This window comes from Amblyraja radiata, chromosome 4, assembly GCF_010909765.2.
Source record: "Amblyraja radiata isolate CabotCenter1 chromosome 4, sAmbRad1.1.pri, whole genome shotgun sequence".
NCBI lineage: Eukaryota > Metazoa > Chordata > Chondrichthyes > Rajiformes > Rajidae > Amblyraja > Amblyraja radiata.
In genome coordinates, this window is record NC_045959.1 from 50,041,938 (window position 1) to 50,056,606 (window position 14,669).

The following is a 14,669-nucleotide window of genomic DNA, read 5'->3' on the forward strand; positions in this document are numbered from 1 at the left end:
TATGTTAACAGGACGATCTTGACTCCCGCAGCTGGCAGTGGGCCCTCTGTGTCGGGGCGATCAAGCTCCTGCATCATGGGGGAATCTCAGCGGTTCTGGATCGGGGCTGGTCAAAACCTTCTGCGAATGGAGCTTCCCGACATCGGTCTCTATCCGAGACTGCGAGCTCCTCGATGGTGAAATCCGCAGGCTTTTTTCAATCTCTTACCTTGACAGAGATGCCATTTTTTCCGTGTTGCATCTCCGTCCCCCATTGCGGCCCAACATTGTGGAGCTGCGCAGCCTTTCCTGGAGACCGACCCGGCGCTTCAACGCAGGCGTGGCCCAGACTTACCATCAGGGAGCAGCGATCCCCTTGCCGGAGATCGACTGTGGAGAGCTCCAACTGCTGGCGGCCCTGTGGACTTTAACACCTTGGAGCCCGGTTTAAACATCGCGGTCCCTGGTTAGAGACTGAGTCGGGGTTCCAAGCCGTGGTGAGTTTCAACCGTCTCGACGAGGGAGTTCTATCACCCCGACACGAGTGCCTCGGATCGCCGGCTGCGGGAGCTTTGAGGGCCACAACCGCGGATGGTTCAACAGCCCCGACCGTGGAGAAGAGGGAGAGATTGGACTTTATTGTCTTCCATCACAGTGAGGAATGTGGGGAGCCGCTGTAGTGGATGTTTATGTTAAATTTATTTTATGTGGTTGTGTGTCTTACTTCTTTTCACTTGGTGTGAACGTATGGTAACTCCAATTTCACTGTACCGTATGGTACATGTGACAATAAACCCATCTTGAATCTTAAATCCAGGTGGGCTGAAGGGCTGTATCTCTAAACTAAACTAAGCACTTCTGTTTGCAACATGAATGTTACGTGCTGCATTTGTGCTTCTATGCTTATAAAAGAGAGCATTACCAATTATTGTTCTTCTACAATTCCTGCCAACCATGTAAATATAATTAGATTTATATAGTGGTTACAGCTGTTTAAATATTTGCTTCTCTAACGTCATATGACGTAGTTCAGGGAAGTAATCTATTAGCAGAACTTAAAAGGATACAGAGTGCTGGAATAACTCTGGATACGGAGTGCTGGGTTAAGTAGCAGCTCTGGAAAATAGCTCTGGAGAACATAGATAGGTGATGTTTCGGGTCAAGACCTTTCTTCAGAGAGAAAGAGGGTCTCGACCGGAAAAGTCACCTATCAATGTTCTCCAGAGATGCTGCCTGATCCTCTGAGTTACTCCAGTGCTTTGTGTCCTTTCATGTCTTGGAGTTATACAGCATGGAAACAGGCCCTTTGGCCCAACTTGCCCACACCAACCAACATGTCCCATCTACATTAGTCCCACCTGCCTGCGTTTGGCCCATATCCCTTTAAACCTGTCCTATCCATGTACCTGTCTAAATGTTTCTTAAACGTTGCAAGAGTACCTGCCTCAACTACCTCCTCCAGTAGCTCATTCCATACACCCACCACCCTTTAGGTAAAAAAGTGACCCCTCAAGTTCCTAGTAAATCTTTCCCCCCTCACCTTACACCTATGTCCTCTGGTTCTCGATTCCCCTACTCTGAGCAAGGTATCGTGGATTTACTCGATCTGTTCCTCTCATGATTTTGTACACCTTTATAAGATCACCTTTGATCCTCCTGCGCTCCAAGGAATAGGGTCCCAGCCTGCACAGCCTCTCCCTGTAGCTCAGGCCTTCGAGTCCTGGCAACATCCTCGTAAATCTTCCCTAAACCCTATCCAGCTTTCCTCTAACATGGTGCCCAAAACCGAACACAATACTCGTGTAAAAGAGCATCTGCCGTTCCTTCTCTCTACAGTAGAACTTGAACCAGGCATTTAGGGAATTAACATCCCAGTGTATTGGATCTCGGGATGAATTTGTATTTTATGGTCTCTGATGGAAGCAGATGATGCAAGAATATTAGAACGTCTAACCCACTACACAGATAATGTAGAAATTGTTCAACGCCAACTAGACAGAGATATTGACAGCCACCAGAATTGCGATTTGTTTTTAAATTCTGATCTCCATCACTAATGACATTGAAAAAAAATTCTGTGTACTCACACATAAGAAACGTTGGACTTGGCCGTATGATGAAGTCTGGAAAGTACAACCACTTAATAAAGTTTGAGTTGATGTTGGCACTTGCAAATCTCCATGGATACTCTGAAATACAAAGCAATACGAATAAAACGATATTAGGGATTGAAATGGATGCATCTATATTTCATTTTGGAACACGTTGCTATCATTAAGATCAGAAACAAGAAAGTAGACAGACAACAAACACACTGTTGCTGTTTCACCTGTGATCTGCAAGCTGCTCATTGTCCGTGTGCCCAGTTAGCGTCAATCCAACCAAGAGTCATAGTCATAGAGCATGGAAACATAGAAACATAGAAACATAGAAACATAGAAACATAGAAACATAGAAACATAGAAATTAGGTGCAGGAGTAGGCCATTCGGCCCTTCGAGCCTGCACCGCCATTCAATATGATCATGGCTGATCATCCAACTCAGTATCCCGTACCTGCCTTCTCTCCATACCCTCTGATCCCCTTAGCCACAAGGGCCACATCTAACTCCCTCTTAAATATAGCCAATGAACTGGCCTCGACTACCCTCTGTGGCAGGGAGTTCCAGAGATTCACCACTCTCTGTGTGAAAAAGGTTCTTCTCATCTCGGTTTTAAAGGATTTCCCCCTTATCCTTAAGCTGTGACCCCTTGTCCTGGACTTCCCCAACATCGGGAGCAATCTTCCTGCATCTAGCCTGTCCAACCCCTTAAGAATTTTGTAAGTTTCTATAAGATCCCCTCTCAATCTCCTAAATTCTAGAGAGTATAAACCAAGTCTATCCAGTCTTTCTTCATAAGACAGTCCTGACATCCCAGGAGTCAGTCTGGTGAACCTTCCCTGTACTCCCTCTATGGCAATAATGTCCTTCCTCAGATTTGGAGACCAAAACTGTACGCAATACTCCAGGTGTGGTCTCACCAAGACCCTGTACAACTGCAGTAGAACCTCCCTGCTCCTATACTCAAATCCTTTTGCTATGAAAGCTAACATACCATTCGCTTTCTTCACTGCCTGCTGCACCTGCATGCCCACTTTCAATGACTGGTGTACCATGACACCCAGGTCTCGCTGCATCTCCCCTTTTCCTAGTCGGCCACCATTTAGATAATAGTCTGCTTTCCTGTTTTTGCCACCAAAATGGATAACCTCACATTTATCCACATTATACTGCATCTGCCAATCATTTGCCCACTCACCCAACCTATCCAAGTCACCTTGCAGTCTCCTAGCATCCTCCTCACAGCTAACACTGCCCCCCAGCTTAGTGTCATCCGCAAACTTGGAGATATTGCCTTCAATTCCCTCATCCAGATCATTAATATATATTGTAATTAGCTGGGGTCCCAGCACTGAGCCTTGCGGTACCCCACTAGTCACTGCCTGCCATTGTGAAAAGGACCCGTTTACTCCTACTCTTTGCTTCCTGTTTGCCAGCCAGTTCTCTATCCACATCAATACTGAACCCCCAATGCCATGTGCTTTAAGTTTGTAAACTAATCTCTTATGTGGGACCTTGTCGAAAGCCTTCTGGAAGTCCAGATACACCACATCCACTGGTTCTCCCCTATCCACGCTACTAGTTACATCCTCGAAAAATTCTATAAGATTCGTCAGACATGATTTACCTTTTGTAAATCCATGCTGACTTTGTCCAATAATTTCACCACTTTCCAAATGTGCAGCTATCCCATCTTTAATAACTGATTCTAGCAGTTTCCCCACTACCGATGTTAGACTAACTGGTCTGTAATTCCCCGTTTTCTCTCTCCCTCCCTTCTTAAAAAGTGGGGTTACGTTTGCTACCCGCCAATCCTCAGGAACCACTCCAGAATCTAAAGAGTTTTGAAAGATTATTACTAATGCATCCACTATTTCTGGAGCTACTTCCTTAAGTACTCTGGGATGCAGCCTATCTGGCCCTGGGGATTTATCGGCCTTTAATCCATTTAATTTACCCAACACCACTTCCCGGCTAACCTGGATTTCACTCAATTCCTCCAACTCCTTTGACCCGCGGTCCCCTGCTATTTCCGGCAGATTATTTATGTCTTCCTTAGTGAAGACGGAACCAAAGTACTTATTCAATTGGTCCGCCATATCCTTGTTCCCCATGATCAACTCACCCGTTTCTGACTGCAAGGGACCTACATTTGTTTTAACTAATCTCTTTCTTTTCACATATCTATAAAAACTTTTGCAGTCAGTTTTTATGTTCCCTGCCAGTTTTCTTTCATAATCTATTTTTCCTTTCCTAATTAAGCCCTTTGTCCTCCTCTGCTGGTCTCTGAATTTCTCCCAGTCCTCCGGTATGCTGCTTTTTCTGGCTAATTTGTACGCATCATCCTTCGCTTTGATACTATCCCTGCTTTCCCTTGTTATCCACGGATGCACTACCTTCCCTGATTTATTCTTTTGCCAAACTGGGATGAACAATTTTTGTAGTTCATCCATGCAGTCTTTAAATGTCTTCCATTGCATATCCACCGTCAACCCTTTTAGAATTAATTGCCAGTCAATCTTGGCCAATTCACGTCTCATACCCTCAAAGTTACCTTTCTTTAAGTTCAGAACCATTGTTTCTGAATTAACAATGTCACTCTCCATCCTAATGAAGAACTCAACCATATTATGGTCACTCTTGCCCAATGGGGCACGTACAACAAGATTGCTAACTAACCCTTCCTCATTACTCAATAAGTCATAGTCATAGAGCATGGAAACAGGCCCTTCAGCCCAACTTGCCCACGCTGTACAACATGCCCTGTCTACATTAGTTCCAACTGCTTGCCTTTGGCCCATATCTCTCCAAACCTATCCTATCCATGTACCTGTCTAAGCCAATGTGTTGATAGCCAAATGTGGCGACAAAGGTAGGCAGGTTGGTGAAGAAGGTGTTTGGCATACTTGCTTTCATTGATCAAGGTATTGAGTACAGGAGTTGGGATGTCATGATACTGTTGTGCAAAGCATTAGTAAGGTTACATTTTTAGTACTCTTAATAGTTATGGTCACCGCGCTATAGGAAGGTATCAGTAAACTGAAAAGTGCGCAAAAAATGTTTTGGATTGTAGTTATGTGAAGCTGGATAGGCTGTATCTTTTCCCCCCGAGTGTAGGGGGCTGAGGGGTGACCCTGTAGAGGTATGTGAAATCTTGAGGGCCATAGGTAAGGTGAATAGTCACACTTTTCCCTAGGTTAGGGAGTCTAAAGCCAGTGTGAATTGGGTTTGAGGTGAGAGGGACAAGTTTTAAAAGGGATCTCGGGAAAACATTTTCACTTAGAGAGTGGTGTGTATATGGAACATGCTGCCAGAGGAAGTATTAGAGGCAGGTCGGTCTGTCTATCTGTCTGTCTGTCTGTCTGTCTGTCTGTCTGTCTGTCTGTCTGTCTGTCTGTCTGTCTGTCTGTCTGTCTGTCTGTCTGTCTGTCTGTCTATCTATCTATCTATCTATCTATCTATCTCTCTATCTATCTATCTATCTATCACTAAAACTCTCATCTTGTTTGTTTGTTTGTACCTCTATTTGCACAAAAACGGTGCATGATAGCGCTACGATTTTTGCCCCACCATACTCACCATTGTCCTGTACTGTAAATGAAACAGATCGATGGTATATTTTGTTCAGATCGATGGTATTATTAACGTTTAAAATTTTTAAACTTTTAACTGCATTTAAAATTTAACTGCAGGCTCAGTTGGGGGAGAGTTCCCATGTGCGTCTTTACTGGCATTGCGAAGGGCACCCGACGGGTCCTCAGCTGTGCCTGCGCAATTGGGGCCTTTCCAGAATTTTTATCGCCATCTTTTTTTCACAACGGCGAAACAGGTAAGATTTAAAAACAGCATTTTACTGCTACTCCAGCCCTGCGGGGATCCGCTGCCTTGGCGCTGAGGCTGAGGCTGGGGCGGTGGTGGTTCCGGGGACCGGGAGAGGTCAGGCGGGGAGAGGCCGCGCCGATCTGAGGCCTGGGTGCTGAGCCCAGCTCTGAGGCCGAAGGCGCTGCTGGCTCCGGGCACGCTAGGAGGGAAAGGAGTGGGAGCCTCGAGATCCTGGGGAGGTGAGGAGGGAGAGTGGGGGAGGAGGTGGATTGAGGGAGAGGAGAGGGGGGGAAGTGGGGGAGGTGAGGAAAGAGAGTGGGGGAGGAGGAGGAATAGAGGGAGAGGTGGAGGTAGGGAGTGGGGAATATAGGGAGAGGAGGGCTGTGAGGGAGGTGAGGAGGGGTGGTAGGGGGGATAGGGGTGGGGGAAGTGGGGACTAGAGGGATAGGAGGGGGTAGGGAGGGGAGAGGAGTTATAGAGGGAGGGAGGGTGTGCCTTAGGGCAGGGGAAAGGAGAGGGATGGAGAGGTGAGGAAGGGATTGGGGGATGGGAAGAAGAGGGGAAAGAAGAGGGAGGGTGAAGAAGAGGGGGAGGGAATGCTGGGCGATGAGGGGAAATGAGCCGCGCTTGCGCAGTTGGGGGCTATGGGTGAGTGGTAGAATATTGTGTTGGGCAACAGGTTGCGTTGGGGGATCAGGCCTCCAGCGGGACAGGGACCCAATGGGTCCCACTTAGTCTAGTAACATTTAAAAGACATCCAAGATGGTGCCTGTCTATGGCGACATGTTGCCAGCAGCACAGTGGAAAATCATCAAATGTATTAGTTCCCAACTTACCTGTATAAAAGAAACAGCAGAAATCAGCGATGCAACTGACAAGCTGCTAATGCATTTAAATGCATTAGCACTATTGCGATCTACAGGCAGCAACGGAGCTGCCTACTATAAGGGAATTCCCGATCGCAGGGGAATCCTCGACCTGGCGGTGGAACAGTACTATACCTGGAAACACTGGGGAAGCCTCCATTGTGTCTGGAAACGTGGCCGGCGGGCAGGACTACAAGTCAGACTGAAGAGCAGGGGACTATGACCCCTCTCCCTACCATCCTATTAGCCAATGTACAATCACTGGAAAATAAAGTGGAGGACAAGGTCATGGCTGCTTTACCAAAAGGTGCTGAGGGAATGCTCTGTGTTCTGTTTCACAGAGACATGGCTCACCCCCAGCTCCGCAGACTCTGTCGTCCAGCCTGAAGGTTTCTTCATCCATCATATGGACCGTACGCAGGCATCTGAGAAAGGTAGAGGCGGGGGCATTTGCCTCATGGTCAACTCTGCGTGGTGCTTAGACAGTTCTGTCTAACTCCTGCTCTCCGTACCTGGAACATCTGGCGAAGTGCCGCCCCTTCTACCTCCAGAAGGAATTCACTTCCATCATCCTGACCGCGGTCCACATCCCACCTCAGGCAGACGTCCGTCTAGCATTGGAGGAGCTGCACGCCATGGTCAACAAGCACCCGACAGCGTACGGCAAAGTGTTTACCACCATAGCCGGGGACTTCAACAAAGCCAACCTGAAAAAATCACTCCCAAACTACCACCAACATGTCGCCTGCAGCATGCTTTGATAGGGAGAACACTGATGTGCCTTCCCATATTATAGACACATTTACAGAGGCCGACGTCAGAAGATCCTTCAGTGGGGTGAACCCTCGGAAAGCGCCTGGACCTGATGGTGTACCCGGTTGAGTTCTTAAAACCTGTGCAGCCCAACTGGCTGGACTTTTTGCGGACATTTTCAACCTCTCACTACTAAGGTCTGAGGTTCCCACCTGCTTTAGAAACATAGAAACATAGAAATTAGGTGCAGGAGTAGGCCATTCGGCCCTTCGAGCCTGCACCGCCATTCAATATGATCATGGCTGATCATCCAACTCAGTATCCCGTACCTGCCTTCTCTCCATACCCTCTGATCCCCTTAGCCACAAGGGCCACATCTAACTCCCTCTTAAATATAGCCAATGAACTGGCCTCGACTACCCTCTGTGGCAGAGAGTTCCAGAGATTCACCACTCTCTGTGTGAAAAAAGTTTTTCTCATCTTGGTTTTAAAGGATTTCCCCCTTATCCTTAAGCTGTGACCTCTTGTCCTGGACTTCCCCAACATCGGGAGCAATCTTCCTGCATCTAGCCTGTCCAACCCCTTAAGAATTTTATAAGTTTCTATAAGATCCCCTCTCAATCTCCTAAATTCTAGAGAGTATAAACCAAGTCTATCCAGTCTTTCTTCATAAGACAGTCCCAGGAATCAGTCTGGTGAACCTTCTCTGCACTCCCTCTATGGCAATAATGTCCTTCCTCAGATTTGGAGACCAAAACTGTATGCAATACTCCAGGTGTGGTCTCACCAAGACCCTGTACAACTGCAGTAGAACCTCCCTGCTCCTATACTCACATCCTTTTGCTATGAAAGCTAACATACTATTCGCTTTCTTCACTGCCTGCTGCACCTGCATGCCTACTTTCAATGACTGGTGTACCATGACACCCAGGTCTCGCTGCATCTCCCCTTTTCCTAGTCGGCCACCATTTAGATAATAGTCTGCTTTCCTGTTTTTGCCACCAAAATGGATAACCTCACATTTATCCACATTATACTGCATCTGCCAAACATTTGCCCACTCACCCAGCCTATCCAAGTCACCTTGCAGTCTCCTAGCATCCTCCTCACAGCTAACACTGCCCCCCAGCTTAGTGTCATCCGCAAACTTGGAGATATTGCCTTCAATTCCCTCATCCAGATCATTAATATATATTGTAAATAGCTGGGGTCCCAGCATTGAGCCTTGCGGTACCCCACTAGTCACTGCCTGCCATTGTGAAAAGGACCTGTTTACTCCTACTCTTTGCTTCCTGTTTGCCAGCCAGTTCTCTATCCACATCAATACTGAACCCCCAATGCCGTGTGCTTTAAGTTTGTATACTAATCTCTTATGTGGGACCTTGTCGAAAGCCTTCTGGAAGTCCAGATACACCACATCCACTGGTTCTCCCCTATTCACGCTACTAGTTACATCCTCGAAAAATTCTATAAGATTCGTCAGACATGATTCACCTTTTGTAAATCCATGTTGACTTTGTCCAATGATTTCACCACTTTCCAAATGTGCTGCTATCCCATCTTTAATAACTGACTCTAGCAGTTTCCCCACTACCGATGTTAGACTAACTGGTCTGTAATTCCCCGTTTTCTCTCTCCCTCCTTAAAAAGTGGGGTTACGTTTGCTACCCGCCAATCCTCAGGAACTACTCCAGAATCTAAAGAGTTTTGAAAGATTATTACTAATGCATCCACTATTTCTGGAGCTACTTCCTTAAGTACTCTGGGATGCAGCCTATCTGGCCCTGGGGATTTATCGGCCTTTAATCCATTCAATTTACCCAACACCATTTCCCGGCTAACCTGGATTTCACTCAATTCCTCCAACTCCTTTGACCCGCGGTCCCCTGCTATTTCCGGCAGATTATTTATGTCTTTCTTAGTGAAGACGGAACCAAAGTAGTTATTCAATTGGTCCGCCATATCCTTGTTCCCCATGATCAACTCACCTGTTTCTGACTGCAAGGGACCTACATTTGTTTTAACTAATCTCTTTCTTTTCACATATCTATAAAAACTTTTACAGTCAGTTTTTATGTTCCCTGCCAGTTTTCTTTCATAATCTATTTTTCCTTTCCTAATTAAGCCCTTTGTCCTCCTCTGCTGGTCTCTGAATTTCTCCCAGTCCTCCGGTATGCTGCTTTTTCTGGCTAATTTGTACGCATCATCCTTCGCTTTGATACTATCCCTGATTTCCCTTGTTATCCACAGATGTACTACCTTCCCTGATTTATTCTTTTGCCAAACTGGGATGAACAATTTTTGTAGTTCATCCATGCAGTCTTTAAATGTCTTCCATTGCATATCCACCGTCAACCCTTTTAGAATTAATTGCCAGTCAATCTTGGCCAATTCACGTCTCATACCCTCAAAGTTACCTTTCTTTAAGTTCAGAACCATTGTTTCTGAATTAACAATGTCACTCTTCATCCTAATGAAGAACTCAACCATATTATGGTCACTCTTGCCCAAGGGGGCACGTACAACAAGACTGCTAACTAACCCTTCCTCATTACTCAATACCCAGTCTAAAATAGCCTGCTCTCTCGTTGGTTCCTCTACATGTTGATTTAGATAACTATCCCGCATACATTCCAAGAAATCCTCTTCCTCAGCACCCCTGCCAATTTGATTCACCCAATCTATATGTAGATTGAAGTCACCCATTATAACGGTTTTGCCTTTGTCGCACGCATTTCTAATTTCCTGTTTGATACCATCTCCAACTTCACTACTACTGTTAGGTGGCCTGTACACAACACCCACCAGCGTTTTCTGCCCCTTAGTGTTTCGCAGCTCTACCCATACCGATTCCACATCCTCCAAACTAATGTCCTTCCTTTCCATTGCGTTAATCTCCTCTCTAATCAGCAACACTACCCCACCTCCTTTTCCTTTCTCTCTATCCCTCCTGAATATTGAATATCCCTGGATGTTCAGCTCCCAGCCTTGGTCACCCTGGAGCCATGTCTCCGTGATCCCAACTATATCATAGTCATTAATAGCTATCTGGACATTCAGCTCATCCACCTTATTACGAATGCTCCTTGCATTGAGACACAAAGCCTTCAGGCTTGTTTTTACAACACTCTTACCCCTTATACAATTATGTTGAAAAGTGGCCATTTTTGATTTTTGCCCTGGTTTTGTCTGCCTGCCACTTTTACTTTTCACCTTGCTACCTATTGCTTCTACCCTCATTTTACACCCCTCTGTCTCTACGCTCACACATTTAAGAAACCCTTTCCCTTTAACTCCATCCTCCACTATCCCACCCATGTAGCAGTGGTTTAAAAGGGCATCAATAATACCGGTGCCCAAGCAGAGTAAGGTGACGTGCCTCTATCGACTATCGACCAGTGGCACTAACGTCTGTGGTGATGAAGTGCTTTGAGCTTCTAGCTTCAGGTTCCTGGGAGTCAACATCTCCGATGACCTCTCTTGGACCCACAATATCTCAACTCTGATCAAGAAGGCTCACCAGCGTCTCTTCTTCCTGAGGAGACTGAAGAAGGTCCATCTGTCTCCTCAGATCCTGGTGAACTTCTACCGCTGCACCATCGAGAGCATCCTTACCAACTGCATCACAGTATGGTATGGCAACTGCTCTGTCTCCGACCGGAAGGCATTGCAGAGGGTGGTGAAAATTGCCCAACGCATCACCGGTTCCTCGCTCCCCTCCATTGAGTCTGTCCAAAGCAAGCGTTTTCTGCGGAGGGCGCTCAGCATCGCCAAGGACTGCTCTCACCCAAACCATGGACTGTTTACCCTCCTACCATCCGGGAGGCGCTACAGGTCTCTCCGTTGCCGAACCAGCAGGTCCAGGAACAGCTTCTTCCCGGCGGCTGTCACTCTACTCAACAACGTACCTCGGTGACTGCCAAACACCCCCCCCCCCCCCCCCCCCGGACACTTATTATTATTTATTCAAATCATTTGCTATGTCGCTCTTCCAGGGAGATGCTAAATGCATTTTGTTGTCTCTGTATTGTACACTGACAATGACAATTAAAATTGAATCTGAATCTGAATCTGAGAGGTTGGTTATGGTGGATATAAACTCCGACCTCAACAAGAACCTCGACCCATTACAGTTTGCCGACCGTCACCACAGGTCAATGGAGGATGCGATCTCACTGGCTCTCCACTCCGCACTGGACCACTTGGACAATAAAAACTGTCAGGCTGTTGTTTATAGACTACAGCTCTGTGGTCAATACCATTGTCCCCTCCAAGCTGGTTAGCATTCCATTATCTAAAGGGGTTGCTCCTTGCCTTCTTGGTGCACTTCTCACCCACCATCCACATCTTCGGACAACCTGTGCGTAGGGGAGAGGGTAGGGCCGAGGAGGTCCTGGTTGGGTTGCTCCTGGGCCTGGCCAAGTTGGCCATCCACGTGTCATGGCGCCAGGTGGAAGAGGGCTCTGCCCGAGCCGGCTGCCTGCCCCTTTTCTGGGGTTTACGTCCATGCCTGGTTGGTGTTAGAGAGGAACCACACGCTGTCCACGGGCACCCTGGGGGATTTCCGGTACCGCTGGGCACCGCGGGGGGTTGAATGCATCCTCGACAAGGAGTGTAATATAGTTGTATAATAGATTATTGTTTGTCGTGTATTATGGTGGTGGGTTCTGTTTTGGTTTTTACTGTGCTGTATATATATTATTTTAATATTTGAATAAATAATTTTGAAGAAAAAAGATGAAGAAAAAAAGCTGGTTACCAAGCTCACGGAACTGGGTCTCTGAGCATCCCTCTGCTATTGGATCCTCGACTTCCTCATCCACAGATCACAGTCTGTTCGAATTGGCAGAAATACTTTTTCCTCATTAACAATCTGTACAGGAGCACCTCAAGGCTGCGTGCTCAGCCCCTTGCTCTACTCATTCTATACTCATGACTGTGTAGCCAGACACAGTGCGAACTCCATCTTCAAGTTCGCCGACGACACCACTGTTGTTGGACAAATTACCGATGGTGTCGACCAATTTACCAAATGGTGCCAGCACAACAACCTGGCTCTCAATATCAGTAAAACCAATGAACTGAATGTGGACTTTGGAAGATGAAGGATGAGGACCCACAATCCTGTTAATATCAACGGGACGATGGTGGAAAGAGTCTAAAACTTCAAACTCCTGGGTGTGCATATTTCTGAAGATCTTTCCTGGACCCAGCACACTGATGCAATTATAAATAAAGCACAATGCCTCTACTTCCTGAGAAGATTACAGAGATTCGGTATGTCAAAGAGAATTCTCTTGAACATCTACAGGTGCACAGTAGTGAGCATATTGACTGGTTGCATCATGGCCTGGTTCGGCAACTTGAATGTCCAGGAGCCGAAAAGGTTGCAAAAAGTTGTGAACACTGCACCGACTCTGACCTCCCCACCATCGAAGGGATTTATCAGTCGTTGCCTCAAAAAGGCAGCCAGTACCATCAGAGACCCACACCATCCTGGCCACACACTCATCTCACTACTGCCACCGGGAAGAAGGACCAGGAATTTGAAAACTGTAATGACCAGGTTCAGGAACAGCTTCTTCCCTACAGCCATCAGGCTATTAAACACTTCAGATTCTACCATCAGATAGCCTTTGCTTTCTCTCTCCATCCCCTTCCCCGTTCTCCCACTAGTCTTACTGCCTCTGACTACGTTCTATCTTTGTCCCGCTCCCTCCCTTGACATCAGTCTGAAGAAGGGTCTCGACCCGAAACATCGCCCAATCCTTCTCTCCAGAGATGCTGGGGTCCCAGTGAGTTACTCCAGCATTTTGTGTCTACAGGCTATTGAACACTACAATCTCAAATAAGCTCTGAATTACAATAGACTATTATTATTATTGCAGACATACTCCTGACAGATACAAGGGTAGGAAAGAATTTAAGAGATATGGGCTGGGTGCAGGCAAGTGGGTCTAGTTCAGTTAGGTAACTTAGTTGGCAGGAATGAATAGGGCCAAGGTGCCTGTTTCCATGTTGTATAGGTCTCTAACTCTACAAAACTCCAAGACTGAAAATCTGAAAGACTCCAAGTCCTCCTGTCTCCCAAGTCTCCCAAAGCTCCCAAGTCTCCTGGACTCCAAGACTTCAGGATTCCAAGACTCCATTTCAGGGTTAACTTACACAATTCTTCCTCAAAGTTGTGCAATGGGAATCCTCCACCAAGTGGGATATTCAATGTTTCAGATAATGATTACAATCACTGAAGAAGAGCACTAGTTGTACCTTTGCAGGCAGCGGGAGGGATGCCGATGCACAGCAGGTACTGGAAGGTCAGAATGCATGCCAGGAAACAGCAATACTTTGGCCAGATCTCTGCGATAGCTTTCCTGCGACGTCGGTAGAGTAATGCAAACAACCAAAAGGCATGAAGCATCGCATACAGATCCATCCGTTGACCAATCACGTTCACTGTCATCAGAAAACATATCTGCGGGTAGTGAGAAAAAACAAAAGAAGTGGCATCAGTTGACTAGGTGTATCTTTAGTTTATAGGTTCATAGGTCACAGAGGTAGAACTAGGCCGTTCGGCCCATCATGTCTACTCCACCATTCAATCATGACTGATCTATCTTTCCCTCGCAACCCCATTCTCCAGCCTTCTCCCCATAACCCTTGACACCCGTACTAATCAAGAATCTACCAATTTCTGCCTTAAAAGTACCCATTTATGGCCTACACAGCCATCTGCGGCAATGAATTCCACAAATTCACCACCCTCTGTCTAAATAAATGTCCCCTTGTCTCCTTTCTAAAGATACCTCCTTTTATTCTGTGGCTAGTGGAAACATCCTCTCCACATCCACTCTACCCAGGCACCTGACTTCTTTAGGTGAAAGTACAACAGACTATTGTTATTATTATTGCACTATTATTGTTTGTTTTTTAAGTATGTGTGTACGTATATATATACATATATATATATGAGTATGTGTGTGTATATATGCACACTGAACTTTTTTCTCTCTCTCGTTTATCATATTATTTACAGTGTACTATGTTTACATAATCTGTTGTGCTGCAGCAATTAAGAATTCTATTGTTCAATCTGGGACATATGACAATAAAACACTCTTGATTCTTGAAAGTAGCAAGCTGAGAAAACA

At 46.2% G+C, this 14,669-nt stretch overlaps 1 protein-coding gene across 6 annotated transcripts in view; it reads right to left on the reverse strand.

Annotated features, from left to right (window-relative positions):
* The window catches only part of piezo2 (piezo type mechanosensitive ion channel component 2), a 499,687-nt gene that overhangs the window by 72,035 nt on the left and 412,983 nt on the right, over positions 1–14,669 (reverse strand). For all 6 annotated transcript variants that reach the window (XM_033019396.1, XM_033019395.1, XM_033019392.1 and 3 more), the window contains 2 exons: positions 13,789–13,993; positions 2,067–2,168 (listed from right to left, as the gene is read on the reverse strand). In XM_033019396.1, coding sequence (XP_032875287.1) covers positions 2,067–2,168; positions 13,789–13,993 — 307 coding nt within the window. The remainder of the gene's footprint in view (positions 1–2,066; positions 2,169–13,788; positions 13,994–14,669) is intronic.